Source organism: Rhinoraja longicauda, chromosome 19 (genome assembly GCF_053455715.1).
Source record: "Rhinoraja longicauda isolate Sanriku21f chromosome 19, sRhiLon1.1, whole genome shotgun sequence".
NCBI lineage: Eukaryota > Metazoa > Chordata > Chondrichthyes > Rajiformes > Arhynchobatidae > Rhinoraja > Rhinoraja longicauda.
Genome location: NC_135971.1, coordinates 5,881,804 through 5,899,804, shown reverse-complemented (window position 1 = coordinate 5,899,804; position 18,001 = coordinate 5,881,804). Strand labels below are relative to the sequence as shown.

General features: G+C 46.8%; 4 protein-coding genes across 4 annotated transcripts in view; 2 read left to right on the top strand and 2 right to left on the bottom strand.

The window, feature by feature from the left end:
* LOC144602606 (zinc-binding protein A33-like) overlaps positions 1 to 18,001 on the top strand; it is a 313,416-nt gene that overhangs the window by 106,584 nt on the left and 188,831 nt on the right. The gene's annotated exons all lie outside the window — the stretch shown is intronic.
* The window catches only part of LOC144603025 (nuclear factor 7, brain-like), a 424,775-nt gene that overhangs the window by 302,727 nt on the left and 104,047 nt on the right, over positions 1 to 18,001 (bottom strand). The window lies entirely within an intron of this gene.
* The window catches only part of LOC144603049 (zinc-binding protein A33-like), a 45,674-nt gene that overhangs the window by 13,787 nt on the left and 13,886 nt on the right, over positions 1 to 18,001 (top strand). The window lies entirely within an intron of this gene.
* LOC144603048 (uncharacterized) lies at positions 19 to 16,275 on the bottom strand. Its single transcript, XM_078416179.1, has 2 exons — positions 16,213 to 16,275; positions 19 to 1,508 (listed from the first exon to the last, which is right to left on the bottom strand). The coding sequence occupies exon 2, from the start codon at positions 1,482 to 1,484 to the stop codon at positions 420 to 422; it is 1,065 nt and encodes a 354-aa protein (XP_078272305.1). The 5' UTR covers positions 1,485 to 1,508; positions 16,213 to 16,275; the 3' UTR covers positions 19 to 419.

The window sequence follows — 18,001 nt, the reverse complement described above, 5'->3', positions numbered from 1 at the left end:
ATCTATAAATTCTTGCAGTTATTACCGTATGGTTCTTAGAAATATAGCTGGTGCGAGCGCATGGTACGAGCGCATGGTAAAGAACTGTATGCTCACCATCCTCCAAGTCTAAACTGACCCACAACCTCTGTCAACACACTAGCCTCCTCCCATCTAGACACTCCCAATTACGCATTAAGTCACACCCACAAGCAGGCAAAAAATACATAAACTAGAAATATTAAAACATAGTCATAACACAATGACAATAACTGAATTAAGCATAAATGGCTCCTACATACCGGCCCCTAATTGTTCTGCGTATATAACGAAGCAATTACTAATAGATATCAAAGGAGCTATAAAAGCTTACTGTTCATCCAATAACAAAACAATACGCATTACATATACATCAGCATACAAATTTCTTTCGCAATTCTTCAATCTTCTCCTTCACCTTCCAGAAGCAGGCATATCTTGGTTATTGGTCTAACCAAAATATTGTCCTTAGTTTGAAGTCGTACCGTAGGCACAAAACCTTTAACGTCCGGCATAATCTCCAGTATCCTGCCCATCAACAAAGAACCTCGTGGTGCAGTAGAATCAACCACCAAAACGATATCACCTGGAATAAAATTTCTTCTCACTCTCAACCATCGTTGACGTTCCTGAATTAAAGGTAAATATTCTCGTGTCCACCGTTTCCAAAAAAGTTCCGCCATATACTGCACCTGCCTCCATCTGCGTCTAACATACAAATCATCCTTTGCAAAGAGCACAGATGGTAGCACTGGCCTAGTTTTCAATAAAGGAATATGATTTGGAGTAAGCGCTTCCAAGTCGTTCGGGTCATCAGAACACTTGGTGATAGGTCGGTCATTCAAAATTGCCTCAATTTCGCAAAACAAGGTTTGCAATCCTTCTTCATCCATAGTCTGTTGTTTAAGAACCGAACGCAGCACATTTCGGATCATACGAATCAATCGTTCCCAAACACCGCCATTGTGGGATCCCGCTGGGGGATTAAAGTACCATCGTATGCCTTGCCGAAGCATATTATTCTGGATCTTGTTCTGATTCAAGCCTTTAAGCGCTTCTATCAACTCCCTTTCCGCTCCAACAAAATTTGTACAATTATCAGATCTTATTGAAAGAACCTGACCGCGTCGACAAATAAATCTTCGCAGTGCGTGAATACAGGAATCTGTGTCCAGTGTACATGCCATCTCAAGATGCACCGCTCTACCTGCCATGCAAGTGAAGATCACGCCATTCCTTTTCACCAGACATCGTCCTCTCTTAACCTCAATAGGACCGAAATAATCAACTCCTACCTCAGTAAATGGAGGATTATCAGGTCGAATCCTTTCCAGAGGCAAGTCTGCCATCTTTTGTTCACCAAATCTTCCTCGCTGACGCTGGCACGCAACACAATTCTTTATAACATTTCTTGCAGCGGAGTTACCTTTGACAATCCAATATTTCCTACGAAGTCTCGACAACATGTGATTTCTTCCTCCATGTCCGATCTGTTGTAACAGCAATGTTGAAATATAAAAGTCCTTTGAGAGAATAATAGGATGCTTAGCTTCTTCAGGCATCGATAGTTTACTTAGGCGACCCCCTACTCTCAGAAGTCCTTTATCCAGCATCGGGTCAAGCCTGTATAAATGACTACTTCTTTTAACACCATGCTCACCAGCTTATAATGCTGATAGCTCATCCTTATATTCTTGTCTTTGACAAAAAGAAATAATTGCATTCTCTGCATTGAAAAGATCATCTGAACATAAGCACTGTCCCCGGTGTGATACCTTAAAAACTTGTATCTCTTTGTCCACCTTGACTTTCAACTTGTCAGGATCTGTTCCCAAACTACTCACAGCAGTCCGAATCTCCCTTCTCTTACGAGACCACTGCAAAAGCATTGTTCTTAATTTAAGAAACCAAGCCACCACAGTCTTCAATCTATTCTATGATGAAAAGTAAGTAATTAGATAGTTTGTGGAATCTAGCGGATCCTTACTAATGACATTCACTAGTCAAGTCAAGTTTATTTGTCACATACACATACACGATGTGCAGTGAAATGAAAGTGGCAATGCCTGCGGATTGTGCACAAAAAAGAATTACAGTTACACAGCATATAAATAAAGTTAATAAGTTACTATAGTGTAGACAAAAATTTAGTGTCTGGAGTTATAAAAGTTGACAGTCCTGATGGCCTGTGGGAAGAAGCTCCGTCTCATCCTCTCCGTTTTCACAGCGTGACAGCGGAGGCATTTGCCTGACCATAGCATCTGGAACAGTCCATTACTGGGGTGGCAGGGGTCCCTCATAATCTTGCTTGCTCTGGATCTGCACCTCCTGATGTATAGGTCCTGCAGGGGGACGAGTGTAGTTCCCATGGTGCGTTCTGCCGAACGCACTACTCTCTGCAGGGCCATCCTGTCCTGGGCAGTGCTGTTCCCAAACCAGACTGTAATGTTGCCGGACAGGATGCTCTCTACAGCCCCAGAGTAGAAGCAATGAACGATCCTCAGAGACACTCTGAATTTCCTCAGCTGTCTAAGGTGGTAAAGGCGATGCTTTGCCTTACCCACCAGTGCGGCAATGAGCGTTGCCCATGTCAGATCCTCTGTGATGTGGACTCCCAAGTATTTAAAACTGCTCACCCTATCCACGGTAGACCCATTTATCTCCAGTGGCGTGTACGTCCTTGGATGTTGAGCCCTTCTAAAGTCCACAATCAGCTCCTTCGTTTTAGTGACATTCAAGAGGAGGCTATTTAATTTCAAGAAGTTAATTTAACTCATATTTTCGTAACTTGCATAAAAATGCAAAATTTCTGGTTGGATATTTTTAAAATAGTTTCTAAAGATATCGACAAGCAATTGGATATGGACCCAAAATTAATTATATTAGGATTATCAGAACATACTACAAACTTTACGACAAGTCAGGTACATTTTCTTGATTACAGTTTAATAACTGCGAAAAAATTAATACTTAAGTTTTGGAAAAAACCAATAACCCCCACAATTAAAATGTGGACTACGGAAATGACAGAGACCCTGCATTTGGAAAAAATAAGATTTGCCTTAATTGACAAACCTGATTTATTTTTTAAAATATGGTCTCCATTTATTGAATTTTTAGATAAGTAAATGGGTTTGACACAGGACTAAAATAATTTTTTTAAATTAAAAGTTGAAACTTGAGTTTAGGGTTGGATGTACAACTGTGGTTATTGTCTCCCAGATCTACCCCCTTTAATTTTTATAGTTATACCTTTTTTTTAAATTTTTATTTTTTTATTATTCTCTCTTCCCAATAGTTTATAGTTTTTTTTTCTTTCTTTTTTATTTTTTTTTCTCTCTTCAAATTGAAGCTATGTAAGAACTTTGTAACAAATTTGTCTTTTATTTCTATCTGTACATATGCTTTTCAAAAATAAAATTAATTTTAAAAAAAAATTTTAAAAAAAGAAAAAAAGAGGAGGCTATTGTCGTGACACCAGAGTGCCAGATCAGCCACCTGCTCCCGGTAGGCCTTCTCATCGTTGTCGGAGATCCGGCCCACCACCACAGTGTCATCAGCAAACTTGATGATGGAGTTTGAGCTGAACCTGGCCACACAGTCATGTGTGTACAGGGAGTACAGTAGGGGGCTAAGGACGCAGCCCTGGGGGGGTCCTGTGTTCAGGGTGAGGGGGCTGGAAGTGTGTTCCCCCATCCTGACCACTTGGGGCCTGGCGGTGAGAAAGTCCAGGACCCAGGCACACAGAGGGGTGCTAAGCCCCAGTTCCAGCAGCTTCTCAACCAGTCTGCTGGGGACTATTGTGTTGAATGCTGAACTAAAGTCAATGAACAGCATCCTCACATAGCCCCTCTGGTTGTCCAGATGAGAGAGAGCGGTGTGCAGAATGGAAGAGGTTCCTTTGGTGCCAATGGAAGAGGTTTCATTGAAATCGGGGTTATATTTTTAAAGTTATTCACAATTTTAAGTTCAAAACCATCTCCTGGGGATGGAGGGGGAGGGAGGGAGAGAGGGGGATGGAGGGAGGGAGTGAGGGGGCAGGCGGGAGGATAAGGGGGGGAGTTGAGGGGATGGAGTGGAGGGGTGGGGAAGGGGAGGGGGAAGATAAGGGGGGTTGTGGGGATGGAGTGGTGGGGAAAGGGGGAGCATAAGGGGGTTGAGGGGATGGAGCTTGGGGGAGGGGGTTGAGAGGGAGGGAGGGGGAAGGAGGGAGACGATAAGGGGGGTTGAGGAGATGGATCTCGGGGGGAGGGGGGGGGGTGAGGGAGGGCGTTGCCACTTTCGTTTCACTGCACATCTTGTATATGTATGTGACAAATAAACTTGACTTGACTTGATAAGGGGGGTTGAGGGGATGGAGCGGGAGGGGGGGTGGGGAAGGAGGGGGAGGAGGAGGGGGAGGGTAAGGGGGGTTGACGGGATGGAGTGGGGGGTAGGAGGAATGGGGGAGGAGAGGGTGCTGCACCAATGCAGGAAAGGTTTGGCCCCAACTTCGTCTAGTAAAATGTCAAATTGTTCCTTGTGTCACGGGCGTTCCCCTTGAAGAGGCGCCCAGGGCAGGTGCCACACCTGCTGTACCTGCCAGACCCTAGACATGCCACTGCCCAAGGTGCAGCACAGAACGCCTGGGATGGGAGATGAGCTGGGTGAGGGAATCACAAAATGCTGGAGTAACTCAGCGGGTCGGGCAGCATCTGTGGAGAACATGGATAGGTGACGTTTCACAGAGTGCTGGAGTAACTCAGCGGGTCAGGCAGCATCTCGGGAGAGAAGGAACGGGTCGAGATCTGAAGAAGGGTCTCGACCCGAAACGTCGCCCATTCCTTCTCTCCTGAGATGCTGCCCGACCTGCTGAGTTACTCCAGCATTTTGTGAATAAATACTTTCGATTTGTACCAGCATCTGCAGTTATTTTCTTACAGTCCTTCTTCAGACTGACCAATGAGAGCCGGTTTAACCAGGATCGTCATTACATTCCGCCACACCTTCCTGTGTAAACACTGCCTCTTTGATAACTGTGCGGCCCCTCCCGCCTCTCACTGCTCCAGAGTCAAGGTTACACATTAGTACCGCCCATGTTAGTCACTCCATGCTTCATGAGTCTGAAGAAGGGTCTGGAACCGAAACGTTCCCTCTCTCCTAGATGCTGCCTGACCCGCTGCGTTACTCCAGCATTTGTGATGGCTCCATTTTATAATGTACTAGAAAAGAGGGCCCGTTGGGCCCGTCCCCACACCCCCCATTCTCTCCTCCCCCAGCCCCACCCTTACTCTCCAAGTGTGCCCGTTGGGGAGGGCCCGTTGGGCCCGTCCCCACACCCCCCATTCTCTCCTCCCCCAGCCCCACTCTTACTCTCCAAGATGTTTTGGTTTTTTTTCCTAATCAGATGTGCAGTACTTTGGTCAACGTGGGTTGTTTTTAAATGTGCTATACAAATAAAAGTGACTTGACTTGACTTGACTTGACTTGCAATAACAAAAAAGACTTCTTGGAAGCTTTTCGAAACAATGTAGCCGTCACAAGCTGAAAACTAAATCCTTGCTGAAAACTAAATGATTTTCTGTAAACTTTTTGAAACAAATGTAGCCCCTTGAAGAAAAGGGTTAGAAATGAAAATTTAAACTTTAATATCTCTCTAGCTTTAAAAAGGTAGCTTCAATTTGAACGAAAGTACTTACAATAGTTGCCCAGGTTAATTGTGAATACGGCGGTACAAAAATCGTAGCGCTTTGGTGTACCGTCTTGGAGGAGTAGGGTTTGTAAGTTAAACTTCCGTACATACACACATACATCCCTACATACGAACGCAGAGTTTTAGTATTATACTAGAAAAGAGGGCCCGTTGGGCCCGTCCCCACACCCCCCATTCTCACTCCCCCAGCCCCACTCTTACTCTCCAAGTGTGCCCGTTGGGCCCGGAAAAGAGGGCCCGTTGGGCCCGTCCCCACACCCCCCATTCTCTCCTCCCCCAGCCCCACTCTTACTCTCCAAGTGTGCCCGTTGGGGAGGGCCCGTTGGGCCCGTCCCCACACCCCCCATTCTCTCCTCCCCCAGCCCCACTCTTACTCTGTCCTCCTGATCTGTGTATGTCAAGTGACCACTATAGCCTTCTTTTTTTTTTTTTTTTCCTAATCAGATGTTTTGGGTTTTTTTCCTAATCAGATGTGCAGTACTTTGGTCAACGTGGGTTGTTTTTAAATGTGCTATACAAATAAAAGTGACTTGACTTGACTTGACTTGACTTGCAATAACAAAAAAGACTTCTTGGAAGCTTTTCGAAACAATGTAGCCGCCGTCACAAGCTGAAAACTAAATCCTTGCTGAAAACTAAATCCTTTTCTGTAAACTTTTGGAAACAAATGTAGCCCCTTGAAGAAAAGGGTTAGAAATGAAAATTTAAACTTTAATATCTCTCTAGCTTTAAAAAGGTAGCTTCAATTTGAACGAAAGTACTTACAATAGTTGCCCAGGTTAATGGTGAATACGGCGGTACAAAAATCGTAGCGCTTTGGTGTACCGTCTAGGAGGAGTAGGGTTTGTAAGTAATCTTCCGTACATACACATATACATACATACATACGGAATGTTGGACCGCAGAGTTTTAGTATTATATAGATAGATAGATAGATAGATATAGAAGATAGAAGATAGATAGATAGATAATCTAATTCAAAAAAAGGCTCCTAAACAAGGAATTCATATATCAAGGCGAAAATGGGAAACGGATTTGAATATTAATATTGATGGAACAAATTGGTCAAAACTATGCCTTGACAGTATGAAAAATACAATAAATGTTCGGTTTAGACTAGTACAATATAACTTTCTGCATCAATTATATATCACACCACAAAAATTAAAGAGAATAAATTCAAGTTTATCTGACCAATGTTTTCGGTGCAATCAAGAAATTTGTACTTTTTTTCATTCTACTTGGTCCTGTTCAAAAATACAACCTTTTTGGACAAACTTAAGAAGTTTTTTAGAACAGATTATCGGAATACAACTTCCATACAACCCAAGATTTTTGTTATTGGGTGATGTTGAAGGAATAAGACCACAACTTAAAATGAATAAATATCAGAAAGAATTTATAAAAATTGCATTAGCAGTAGCCAAAAAAACTATCGCAGTTACTTGGAAATCTGATTCCTATTTAAGTATGGACCTTTGGAATAATGAAATTTCTAACTGTATCCCACTTGAAAAAATTACTTATAATTTAAGGAACAAATATGATACTTTTAAAAATATCTGGTGTCCTTATCTACAAAAGAGGGGCCTATATATATAGAAGAAATGTGCATATTCACAATGGTTCTTTTGGGAGAGATAGAAACATAGAAACATAGAAAATAGGTGCAGGAGTAGGCCATTCGGCCCTTCGAGCCTGCACCGCCATTCAATATGATCATGGCTGATCATTCAGCTCAGTAGCCTGTACCTGCCTTATCTCTATACCCCCTGATCCCTTTAGCAAAAAGGGCCACATCTAACTCCCTCTTAAATATAGCCAATGAACTGGCCTTGACTACCTTCTGTGGCAGAGAATTCCACAGACTCACCTCTCTCTGTGTGAAGAAATGTTTTCTCATCTCGGTCCTAAAAGACTTCCCCCTTATCCTTAAGCTGTGACCCCTGGTTCTGGACTCCCCCAACATCGGGAACAATCTTCCCGCATCTAGCCTCTCCAACCCCTTAAGAATTTTATATGTTTCTATAAGATCCCCCCTCAGTCTTCTAAATTACAGCGAGTACAAGCCCATACATATACAGTTTATTCTGTTTGGAATTCCATGGGGCGTGTGCAGGACCCCCAACAACCAGGCAGTCTTTAATCTTTTTTTCTTTTTTTCCTTTTTCTTATTTGGGGTTAGTATAAGGGGGGTGGGGGGAAGGGGGGAGGGTTTGTTTTCTAAAAAGTTCTGTAAAAAATAAAAACAAATTAAAAAAAATTAAAAAAATATATATATATACATTAATGACTTGGATGAAGGGATTAAAAGTACCATTAGCAAATTTGCAGATGATACAAAGCTGGGTGGTATTGTGAGCTGTGAGGAGGATGCTATGAGGTTGCAGGGTGACTTGGACAGGTTGTGTGAGTGGGCAGATACATGGCAGATGCAGTTTAATGTGGATAAGTGTGAGCTTATCCACTTTGGAGGCAGATTATTATCTAAATGGTGTCAAGTTAGGAAAAGGGGAAGTACAACGAGATCTGGGTGTCCTAGTGCATCAGTCACTGAAAGGAAGCATGCAGGTACGTCAGGCAGTGAAGAAAGCCAATGGAATGTTGGCCTTCATAACAAGAGGAGTTGAGTATAGGAGCAAAGAGGTCCTTCTGCAGTTGTACACAGCCCTAGTGAGACCGCACCTGTAGTACTGTGTGCAGTTTTGGTCTCCAAATTAGAGGAAGGGTATTCTTGCTGTTGAGGGCGTGCAGCGTAGGTTTATAATAATAATAATAATAATAATATTCATTTATTGTCATTGCAACGAGTACAACGAAATTAAAAAATAGCCAATCCTCACGGTGCGTACAAACATATATGCAATAAATGCAAAAACAAATAAATACAATTATATTAAGTACAAGATTTTTTAACGGTGTTGCCTAGTGCAAAGGTAGTGTTCAGTTCTCGTATGGCCCTGGGGTAAAAACTGTTCTTAAGTCTGTTTGTTCGGGATTTGATCGACCTGAAACGTCGACCAGAGGGCAGATGAACAAACAGACGGTGGCCGGGGTGGGATGGATCTTTTATTATTTTGCCTGCTCTACTGAGGCAGCGTAGGCTGAACAGGTGCTCCAGGGAGGGCAGTGAGCAGCCGATGATCTTCTGGGCCGTCGTGATGACCCTCTGAAGGGCCTTCCTGTCCTTTTCTGAGCAGCTGGCATACCATGTGGTTATACAGTATGCCAGCACACTCTCGATGGAGCAGCGATAGAAGGACAACATGAGCTTCTCCTGCAGGTTGGTTTTCCTGAGGATCCTCAGGAAGTGGAGTCTCTGCTGTGCCTTCTTTACTGTGGTGATGGTGTTGGTAGACCAGGTAAGATCCTCTGCGGTTAATTCCCGGAATGGCGGGACTGTCATTTATAGATGTCATATGTTGAAAGACTGGAGCGGCTAGGTTTGTATACACTGGAATTTAGAAGGATGAGAGGGGATCTTATCGAAAAATATAAGATTATTAAGGGGTTGGACACGTTAGCGGCAGGAAACATGTTCCCAATGTTGGGGGAGTCCAGAACAAAGGGCCGCAGTTTAAGAATAAGGGGTAGGCCATTTAGAATGGAGATGAGGAAAAACATTCTCACTCAGAAAGTTGTGAATCTGTGGAATTCTCTGCCTCAGAAGGCAGTGGAGGCCAATTCTCTGAATGCATTCAAGAGAGAGCTGGATAGAGCTCTTAAGGATAGTGGAGTCAGGGGATATGGGGAGAAGGCAGGAACGGGGTACTGATAGTGGACGATCAGCCATGATCACATTGAATGGCGTTGCTGGCTCAAAGGGCCGAATGGCCTCTTCCTGCACCTGTTGTCTATAAACGTATCTCCAGGTTCACCACTGTGTGGCTCTGTCTCCTCCAGGGTCCAGGAGTCATTGGGCGATCCTGTTCACCGTGATCCTCCTCGCTGTGATCCTCCTCGCCGTAGCCGTACTGGGAGTCTGGGCATCTTATCTCTGCAGCAACCCCCACACCGTGCCGTGAGTGTCCCCCTCACCCCCCCCTCTCCCCTCACTGTCCGCGACCCTCACCGCCCCTCCCGCCATCTCTGACCCCCTCTGTCTCCCTTCCCTTCCCCCCTCTCTCTGTCTCCTCCCCCCTATCTGTTCCCCCCTCCTCCCTCTCTGTCCCCCTTCCCTCCCTCTCCGTCCCGGTCCCCTCTCTCCGTCCCGTTCCCCCCTCTCCGTCTCCCTTCCCTTGCCCCCTCTCTCCGTCTCCTCCCCCCTTATCTGTTCCCCCCTCTCCCTGTCCCCTCTCTCCCGTCTAACATTGTGCGGTGACGCTGCCCCGGCAGTGAACAGGATGGATGGGCCGCGATGCCCAGTCACTAACACAGGACTCATTCTCTCTCCCCTTCTCTCTCTCCCTCTCCTCCTCTCTCTCCCCTCTCTCTCTCTCTCTCCCTCTCTCTCTCCCTCTCTCGCAGGGATGAGGAGAGGGTGTTGTGGGACCGGGAGAGTTGCAGAGTGGGGACCGCTGTACGCGGGGGGTGACAGAGCACCCCTTCTCTGGGTGTCGGGGAACGGGTTTGCTGCTGCGCCGTCTCTGTGGCAGATGTGACCAGATGTGTCCATGGTCCTAGATCCCACAGTTTACGACAAGATCCTTGTGGAACATGGAACAGTTCACACTTTGTCCGTGCTGTCGGGGTCTGGGGAGAAGGCAGGAACGGGATACTGATTGAGAATGATCAACCATGATCACGGCGAATGGCGGTGCTGGCTCGAAGGGCCGAATGGCCTCCTCCTGCACCTATTGACTATTGTTGCTCTTTGGAAACCTGTAATTTATACAAAGTCTGGTCACTGATCCTGTGGATGTTTGTTCTGCACGTTTTTGTGCAGCTTGTGATGATTTTGTAAAATGCATTTTGTACATAATAAAACAGATTTGTTTAACACTGCTGCCGGTCATGTAAGCCTGGGCCTGATGTAACCAAGGCCATTGGTGGTTCATCGTTGTGTGTGGACAGACATACAGTGACAGGCTCCTGTCTCTGTGTTATCCAGTTAAGTTCAACAGGCTGGACTGACGGTTGATGAAGGAATGTATTTCACAAAATGCTGGAGTAACTCAGCGGGTCAGGCAGCATCTCAGGAGAGACGGAATGGGTGATGTTTCGGGTCGAGACCCTTCTACAGACTTGGCATCAGTCTGAAGAAGGGTCTCGACCCGAAACGTCACCCATTCCTTCTCTCCTGAGATGCTGCCTGACCCGCTGAGTTACTCCAGCATTTTGTGAAATAAATACCTTCGATTAGTACCAGCATCTGCAGTTATTTTCTTACACTGTGATGAAGGAATGGATCGCCTGGGCTTGTGTATTCACTGCAATTTAGACGGATGAGAGGGGATATTACAGAAACGTATAAAATTCTCAAGCGATTGGACAGGCTAGATGCAGGAAAAATGTTCCCCAATGTTGGGCGAGTCCAGAACCAGGGGCCACACACAGTTTAAGAATAAGGGCTAGGCCATTGAGGAATGAGATGAGGAAAAACTTTTTCACCCTGATTTCAGATGATCAGCAATGATCATATTGAATGGCGGTGCTGGCTCGGAGGTGATTCTGAGGCTGTGACCTCTGGTCCTAGACACTCCCACTAAACGAAGCTCGGGTTAGGAATTAAATGCAGCACAGAATTCCCTTCCAGCTCAATGAGGTACGCCACAGGCAGATGGTGGAGACTGTTTTTGGAAAAGGATACAGTCTTTAATGGAGGCATTAGCCCGGGACCCGCAGCCTGGGCTGGAGTTGATCCGCAGCCGCCTGGGCCTAGAATCCTCTCTACGGCGGGGCCTAGCCTTGGATCCACAGCCTGGGCCTGGAGTTGATCCACAGCAGCCTGGGCCTTGTGTTCTCTCTACGGCAGGGCCTAGCCTTGGATCCACAGCCTGGGCCTGGAGTTGATCCGTAGCAGCCTGGGCCTAGAGTTCTCTCTAAGGCGGGGCCTAGCCTTGGATCCACAGCCTGGGTCTGGAGTTGCACAGCTGGCCTTTCGCCTCTGCCTTTAGTCTCCCAGCCTTGGCCCCCAGGGGGGAGGGAAGGTGGCGGGGGGGAGGAGGGAAGGGGGAAGGTGGTGGGGGGGAGAGTGATGGAAATGGGTTTTAGGAACTAGGGGTAATATAAGGTCCGTGAGGCTGAGGTTGGGAAGGAAGGAAGGGGAGGCACGAGACCAGAAACATACGGTTTATAAATACGCATAGGCATAATAGGCTTGATATTGAATCGGGTGGAAGAAAACAGGCCGAAGAGTATCCAAAAGATCAAGCCTAGTAATAACAGGAGATAGGTTCTTTTAAAAAATATATATTTTTTTTTAATAAAAAAAAAAAAATAGGTGCAGGAGTAGGCCATTCGGCCCTTCGAGCCTGTACAGCCATTCGATATGATCATGGATGATCATCCAACTCAGTATCCCGTACCTGCCTTCTCTCCATACACCCTGATCCCTTTAGCCACAAGGGCCACATCTAACTCCCTCTTAAATATAGCCAATGAACTGGCCTCAACTACCTTCTGCGGCAGAGAATTCCACAGATTCACCACTCTATGTGAAAAAAAAACTTTCTCATCTCGGTCCTAAAAGACTTCCCCCTTATCCTTAAAACTGTGACCCCTTGTTCTGGACTTCCCCAACATCGGGAACAATCTTCCTGCATCTAGCCTGTCCAACCCCTTAAGAATTTTGTAAGTTTCTATAAGATCCCCCCTCAATCTTCTAAATTCCAGCGAGTACAAGCCGAGTCTATCCAGTCTTTCTTCATTTGAAAGTCCTGCCATTCCAGGAATCAATCTGGTGAACCTTCTCTGTACTCCCTCTATGGCAAGAATGTCTTTCCTCAGATTAGGAGACCAAATCTGTACGCAATACTCCAGGTGTGGTCTCACCAATGCCCTGTACAACTGCAGCAGAACCTCCCTGCTCCTATACTCAAATCCCCTCGCTATGAATGCCAACATACCATTCGCTTTCTTCACTGCCTGGTGCACCTGCAGGCCTACTTTCAATGACTGGTGCACCACGACACCCAGGTCACGTTGCATCTCCACTTCTCCTAATCGGCCATCATTCAGATAATAGTCTGCTTTCCTGTTCTTGCCACCAAAGTGGATAACCTCACATTTATCCACATTATACTGCACCTGCCATGCATTTGCCCACTCACCTAACCTATCCAAGTCACGTTGCAGACTCCTAGCATCCTCCTCACAGCTAACACTGCCCCCCAGCTTCGTGTCATCCGCAAACTTGGAGATTTTCAACAGCTGAGGTGTAGCAGAGTCCCCATCAGATTACGCTACAAAACCGATGCAATAATAATATTCATTTATTGTCATTGCAACGAGTACAACGAAATTTAAAAAAATAGCCAATCCTGACGGTGCGTACAAACATATATGCAATAAATGCAAAAACAAATAAATACATAAATACAATTAAATACAATTATATTAAGTACAAGATTTTTTAACGGTGTTGCCTAGTGCAAAGGTAGTGTTCAGTTCTCGTATGGCCCTGGGGTAAAAACTGTTCTTAAGTCTGTTTGTTCGGGATTTGATCGACCTGAAACGTCGACCAGAGGGCAGATGAACAGACGGTGGCCGGGGTGGGATGGATCTTTTATTATTTTGCCTGCTCTACTGAGGCAGCGTAGGCTGAACAGGTGCTCCAGGGAGGGCAGTGAGCAGCCGATGATCTTCTGGGCCGTCGTGATGACCCTCTGAAGGGCCTTCCTGTCCTTTTCTGAGCAGCTGGCATACCATGTGGTTATACAGTATGCCAGCACACTCTCGATGGAGCAGCGATAGAAGGACAACATGAGCTTCTCCTGCAGGTTGGTTTTCCTGAGGATCCTCAGGAAGTGGAGTCTCTGCTGTGCCTTCTTTACTGTGGTGATGGTGTTGGTAGACCAGGTGAGATCCTCTGCGATGTGCGTACCCAGGAACCTGAAAGCTGGTACCCTTTCCACACAGACCCCATTGATGTAGAGTGGGTCGTAATCTCCACTGGTTTTTCTAAAGTCAATTATAAGTTCCTTTGTTTTGGAGGAGTTCAGGACCAGATTGTTCACTGAACACCATGCTGCCAGCCTTTGGATTTCATCCCTATAGGCTGTCTCATCTCCTTCTGAGATGAGTCCAACCACAGTCGTGTCATCCGCGAACTTGATGATGGTGTTGGTGGGATGGGTGGGGGCGCAGTCGTGAGTGTAGAGGGAGTAAAGGATGGGGCTCAACACACAGCCCTGTGGTGAGCCGGTGCTCAGTGTAATGGTGGAGGAGAGGTGAGGGCCTATTTTGACGGTCTGGGGGCGGTTGGTCAGGAAGTCCTTGGTGTGGCCAGGAGTTTGCGTAAGAATCAAACATGATGCTTAAATTAAGAATAATGTTATTGAGCTTCAAATATTCCCCAGATAGAGGAAAAACATAGACATGTAACACAGTGTGTGGCAGCAAACAAAGACAGTTGTGTCAATGTCTCCCTTAATATCACCGGCACAGCCCTATCCTGGTTCAAATCTTACCTCTCTGACAGGCACCAGTTCATCTCCATTAACAACTGTAAATCCCCCACCGCTCCCCTCCCCCAAGGTGTCCCCCAAGGCTCAGTCCTTGGCCCCCTCCTCTTCATCCTCTACCTGTTCCCCCTTGGTCAATTAATCCGCCGTCATGGTCTCAACTTCCACTGCTTCGCCGATGATATCCAGCTCCTCATCTCCACCAAGTCAATCTCCCCCACCACACACTCTACACTGACAAACTGCATCACTGAAATAAAATCTTGGCTTCAATCAAATTTTCTCAAACTCAATTGCAACAAATCTGAAATCATCATCATTGGTCCAAAAACGCTCACCAAATCCACCCAAAACTTCATCCTCAACATTGATGGTCTCCCAGTATCCACCTCCCCTCACATCCGGAATCTTGGAATCATCTTTGATCAAACCCTCTCCTTCGACAAACACATCAAACACGTCACAAAGACAGCCTTCTTCCACCTCAAAAACATTGCCCGTCTCCGTCCATCCCTCTCCTCCACAGCTGCAGAAACCCTCATCCACGCCTTCATCACCTCCCGTCTGGACTACTGCAACAGCCTCCTCTATGGCGCACCCTCAAAAATCATCAGTAAACTTCAATACATTCAAAACTCCGCTGCCCGTTTACTCACCCACACCCCGATCCGTGACCATATCACCCCCGTCCTTTACAAACTCCACTGGCTCCCCATCCCCCAGAGAATCCAGTACAAAATCCTCCTCATAACCTACAAAGCCCTCCATAACCTGGCCCCATCCTACCTGACCGACCTCCTCCACAGGCACACTCCCACCTGCACCCTCCGCTCTGCTGCTGCCAATCTCCTATCCCCCCACATCCGGACCAAACTCAGATCCTGGGGGGACAGGGCTTTCTCCATCGCTGCTCCCACCCTGTGGAACTCACTACCTCAAACCGTTAGAGACTCCTCCACACTCACCACATTCAAAACATCACTGAAGTCTCACCTGTTCAGTACTGCCTTCAACCACTGAAGGTCACCTCACCTTCTGTCTCCTTTCTCTGTTCATTTACTTATTTATCTATTTATTCATTTCCCTATGTTCTCTAAATCTCTGTAAAGCGTCTTTGAGTATATGAAAAGCGCTATATAATTAAAATGCATTATTATTATTATTAATGTCCCTGCGCTTAACCTGCAAGATTTCAGTTTTATTTACTATCAAAGGGTGTAAATAGTGAACTCCTCAAACACAAAGTGCACCCCATGTTACAGAGAATGATTGCAAGTCGATAGTTCTCCGTCGATGTGCCGGACAATAAGCTCTTTATCCAACTTTGTGGGGAATCTCGACCCGAAACGTCACCCATTCCCTCTCTCCTAGATGCTGCCTGACCTGCTGAGTTACTCCAGCATTTTGTGATACCTTCGATTTGTACCAGCATCTGCAGTTATTTTCCTACGCCACTCTGACTTGGTACTTACTGTCTTTTTAAGCGATAGTGGGAGAAAGTGATAGACAATAGGTGCAGGAGGAGGCCATTCGGCCCTTCGAACCCGCACAGCCATTCAAACTGTGGCCCCTTGTTCTGGACTCCCCCAACATTGGGAACATGTTTCCTGCCTCTAACGTGTCCAACCCCTTAATAATCTTATACGTTTCGATAAGATCCCCTCTCATCCTTCTATATTCCAGTGTATACAAGCCTAGTCGCTCCAGTCTTTCAACATATGACAGTCCCGCCATTCTGGGGATTAACCTGGTGAACCTACGCTGCACGGCCTCAATAACAAGAATATCCTTCCTCACATTTCAGTGAAAGGCCCGCCCGCCATCGAGCGACCATTCAAGCCGTTAATGAAACGTTTAAACAAAACACACGCCCACAATTCAATATAATCGGTGGTTTCCCCGATGATTATTCACCGTGAATGATCTGGACGAACAAACCTCAACGACGTTCTTCAGTTGACGGCCCCGGCACGCTGCGTCATGGCGGCTCGGCGAAGTGCGCGTGCGCGCCCGCCTCTGGGCAGCAGCCCCCACGCGTCATACGGGATGTGCGCGTGCGCGCCTCTGGGCAGCCGCCCCCAGCTGCGTCATGCGGGATGTGCGCGTGCGCGTGAGCGCCTCTGGGCAGCCCCCACGCGTCATGCGGGATGTGCGCGTGCGCGCGCCACGAGCAGCGGCCCACACCTTCGGGATGCGCGTGCGCGCGCCGGGGAGAAGAAGGAGGGTGAGCGGGAGGAGGTGGAAGTAAAGCTGTACCAGCACCAATAGTAGCAGCGCTACAGCAGCACCGCAGCCCCCACCTGCGGGACATGGGTGTGTGTGTCGGGGAGGACAACGACACCGGGGACAACATCATAACCAACACGAACAGTAACAGGAACAGGTGCAATCAGCAGCCCCCACCTGCGGGACGTGGGAGTGAGTGTCGGGGAACACAACGACAACAACATCATAACCAACACGAACAGTAACAGTAACAGGAACAGGAGCAATCAGCAGCCCCCACCTGCGGGATGTGTGAGTGTGTGTGAGGCACACGTGAAATAAATGAGCAACATCATCAGCAGGAACAATAACTGCAGAAGGAACAGTAGCAATCAGCAGTACCGCGACTACCCTCGGCCTCACACGACACCGATTCCAACAACAACACAACTCCCCGCCCCAATCTGCACGATGTGTGTGTCTGTGTCCCAATAGACAATGGACAATAGATGCAGGAGTAGGCCATTCAGCCCTTCGAGCCAGCACCGCCATTCAATGCGATCATGGCTGATCACTCTCAATCAGTACCCCGTTCCTGCCTTCTCCCCAAACCCCCTCACTCCGCTATCCTTAAGAGCTCTATCCAGCTCTCTCTTGAAAGCATCCAACGAACTGGCCTCCACTGCCTTCTGAGGCAGCGAATTCCACACCTTCACCACTCTCTGACTGAAAAAGTTCTTCCTCATCTCCGTTCTAAATGGCCTACCACTTATTCTTAAACTGTGGCCCTTGTTCTGGACTCCCCCAACATTGGGAACATGTTTCCTGCCTCTAATGTGTCCAATCCCCTAATTATCTTATATGTTTCAATAAGATCCCCCCTCATCCTTCTAAATTCCAGTGTATACAAGCCCAATCGCTCCAGTCTTTCAACAGTCCCGCCATTCCGGGAATTAACCTAGTGAACCTAGGCTGCACGCCCTCCATAGCAAGAATATCCTTCCTCAAATTTGGAGACCAAAACTGCACACAGTACTCCAGGTGCGGTCTCACCAGGGCCCGGTACAGCTGTAGAAGGACCTCTTTGCTCCTATACTCAACTCCTCTTGTTATGAAGGCCAACATTCCATTGACTTTCTTCACTGCCTGCTGTACCTTCATGCTTCCTTTCATTGACTGATGCACTAGGACACCCAGATCTCGTTGAACTCCCCCTCCTCCTAACTTGACACCATTCAGATAATAATCTGCCTTTCTATTCTTACTTCCAAAGTGAATAACCTCACACTTATCTACATTAGGAGGAGGGGGAGTTCAACATTAACGCAACTGATCTCCCGGTGGCACAGCACTTTAACTCCCCCTCCCATTCCCAGTCTGACCTCTCTGTCATGGGCCTCCTCTAGTGCCATAGTGAGGCCCGCCGGAAATTGGAGGAGCAGCACCTCATATTTCTCCTGGGCAGTTTGCAGCCCGGTGGTATGAACGTCGACTTCTCCAACTTCAAATAGCTCCTCTGTCC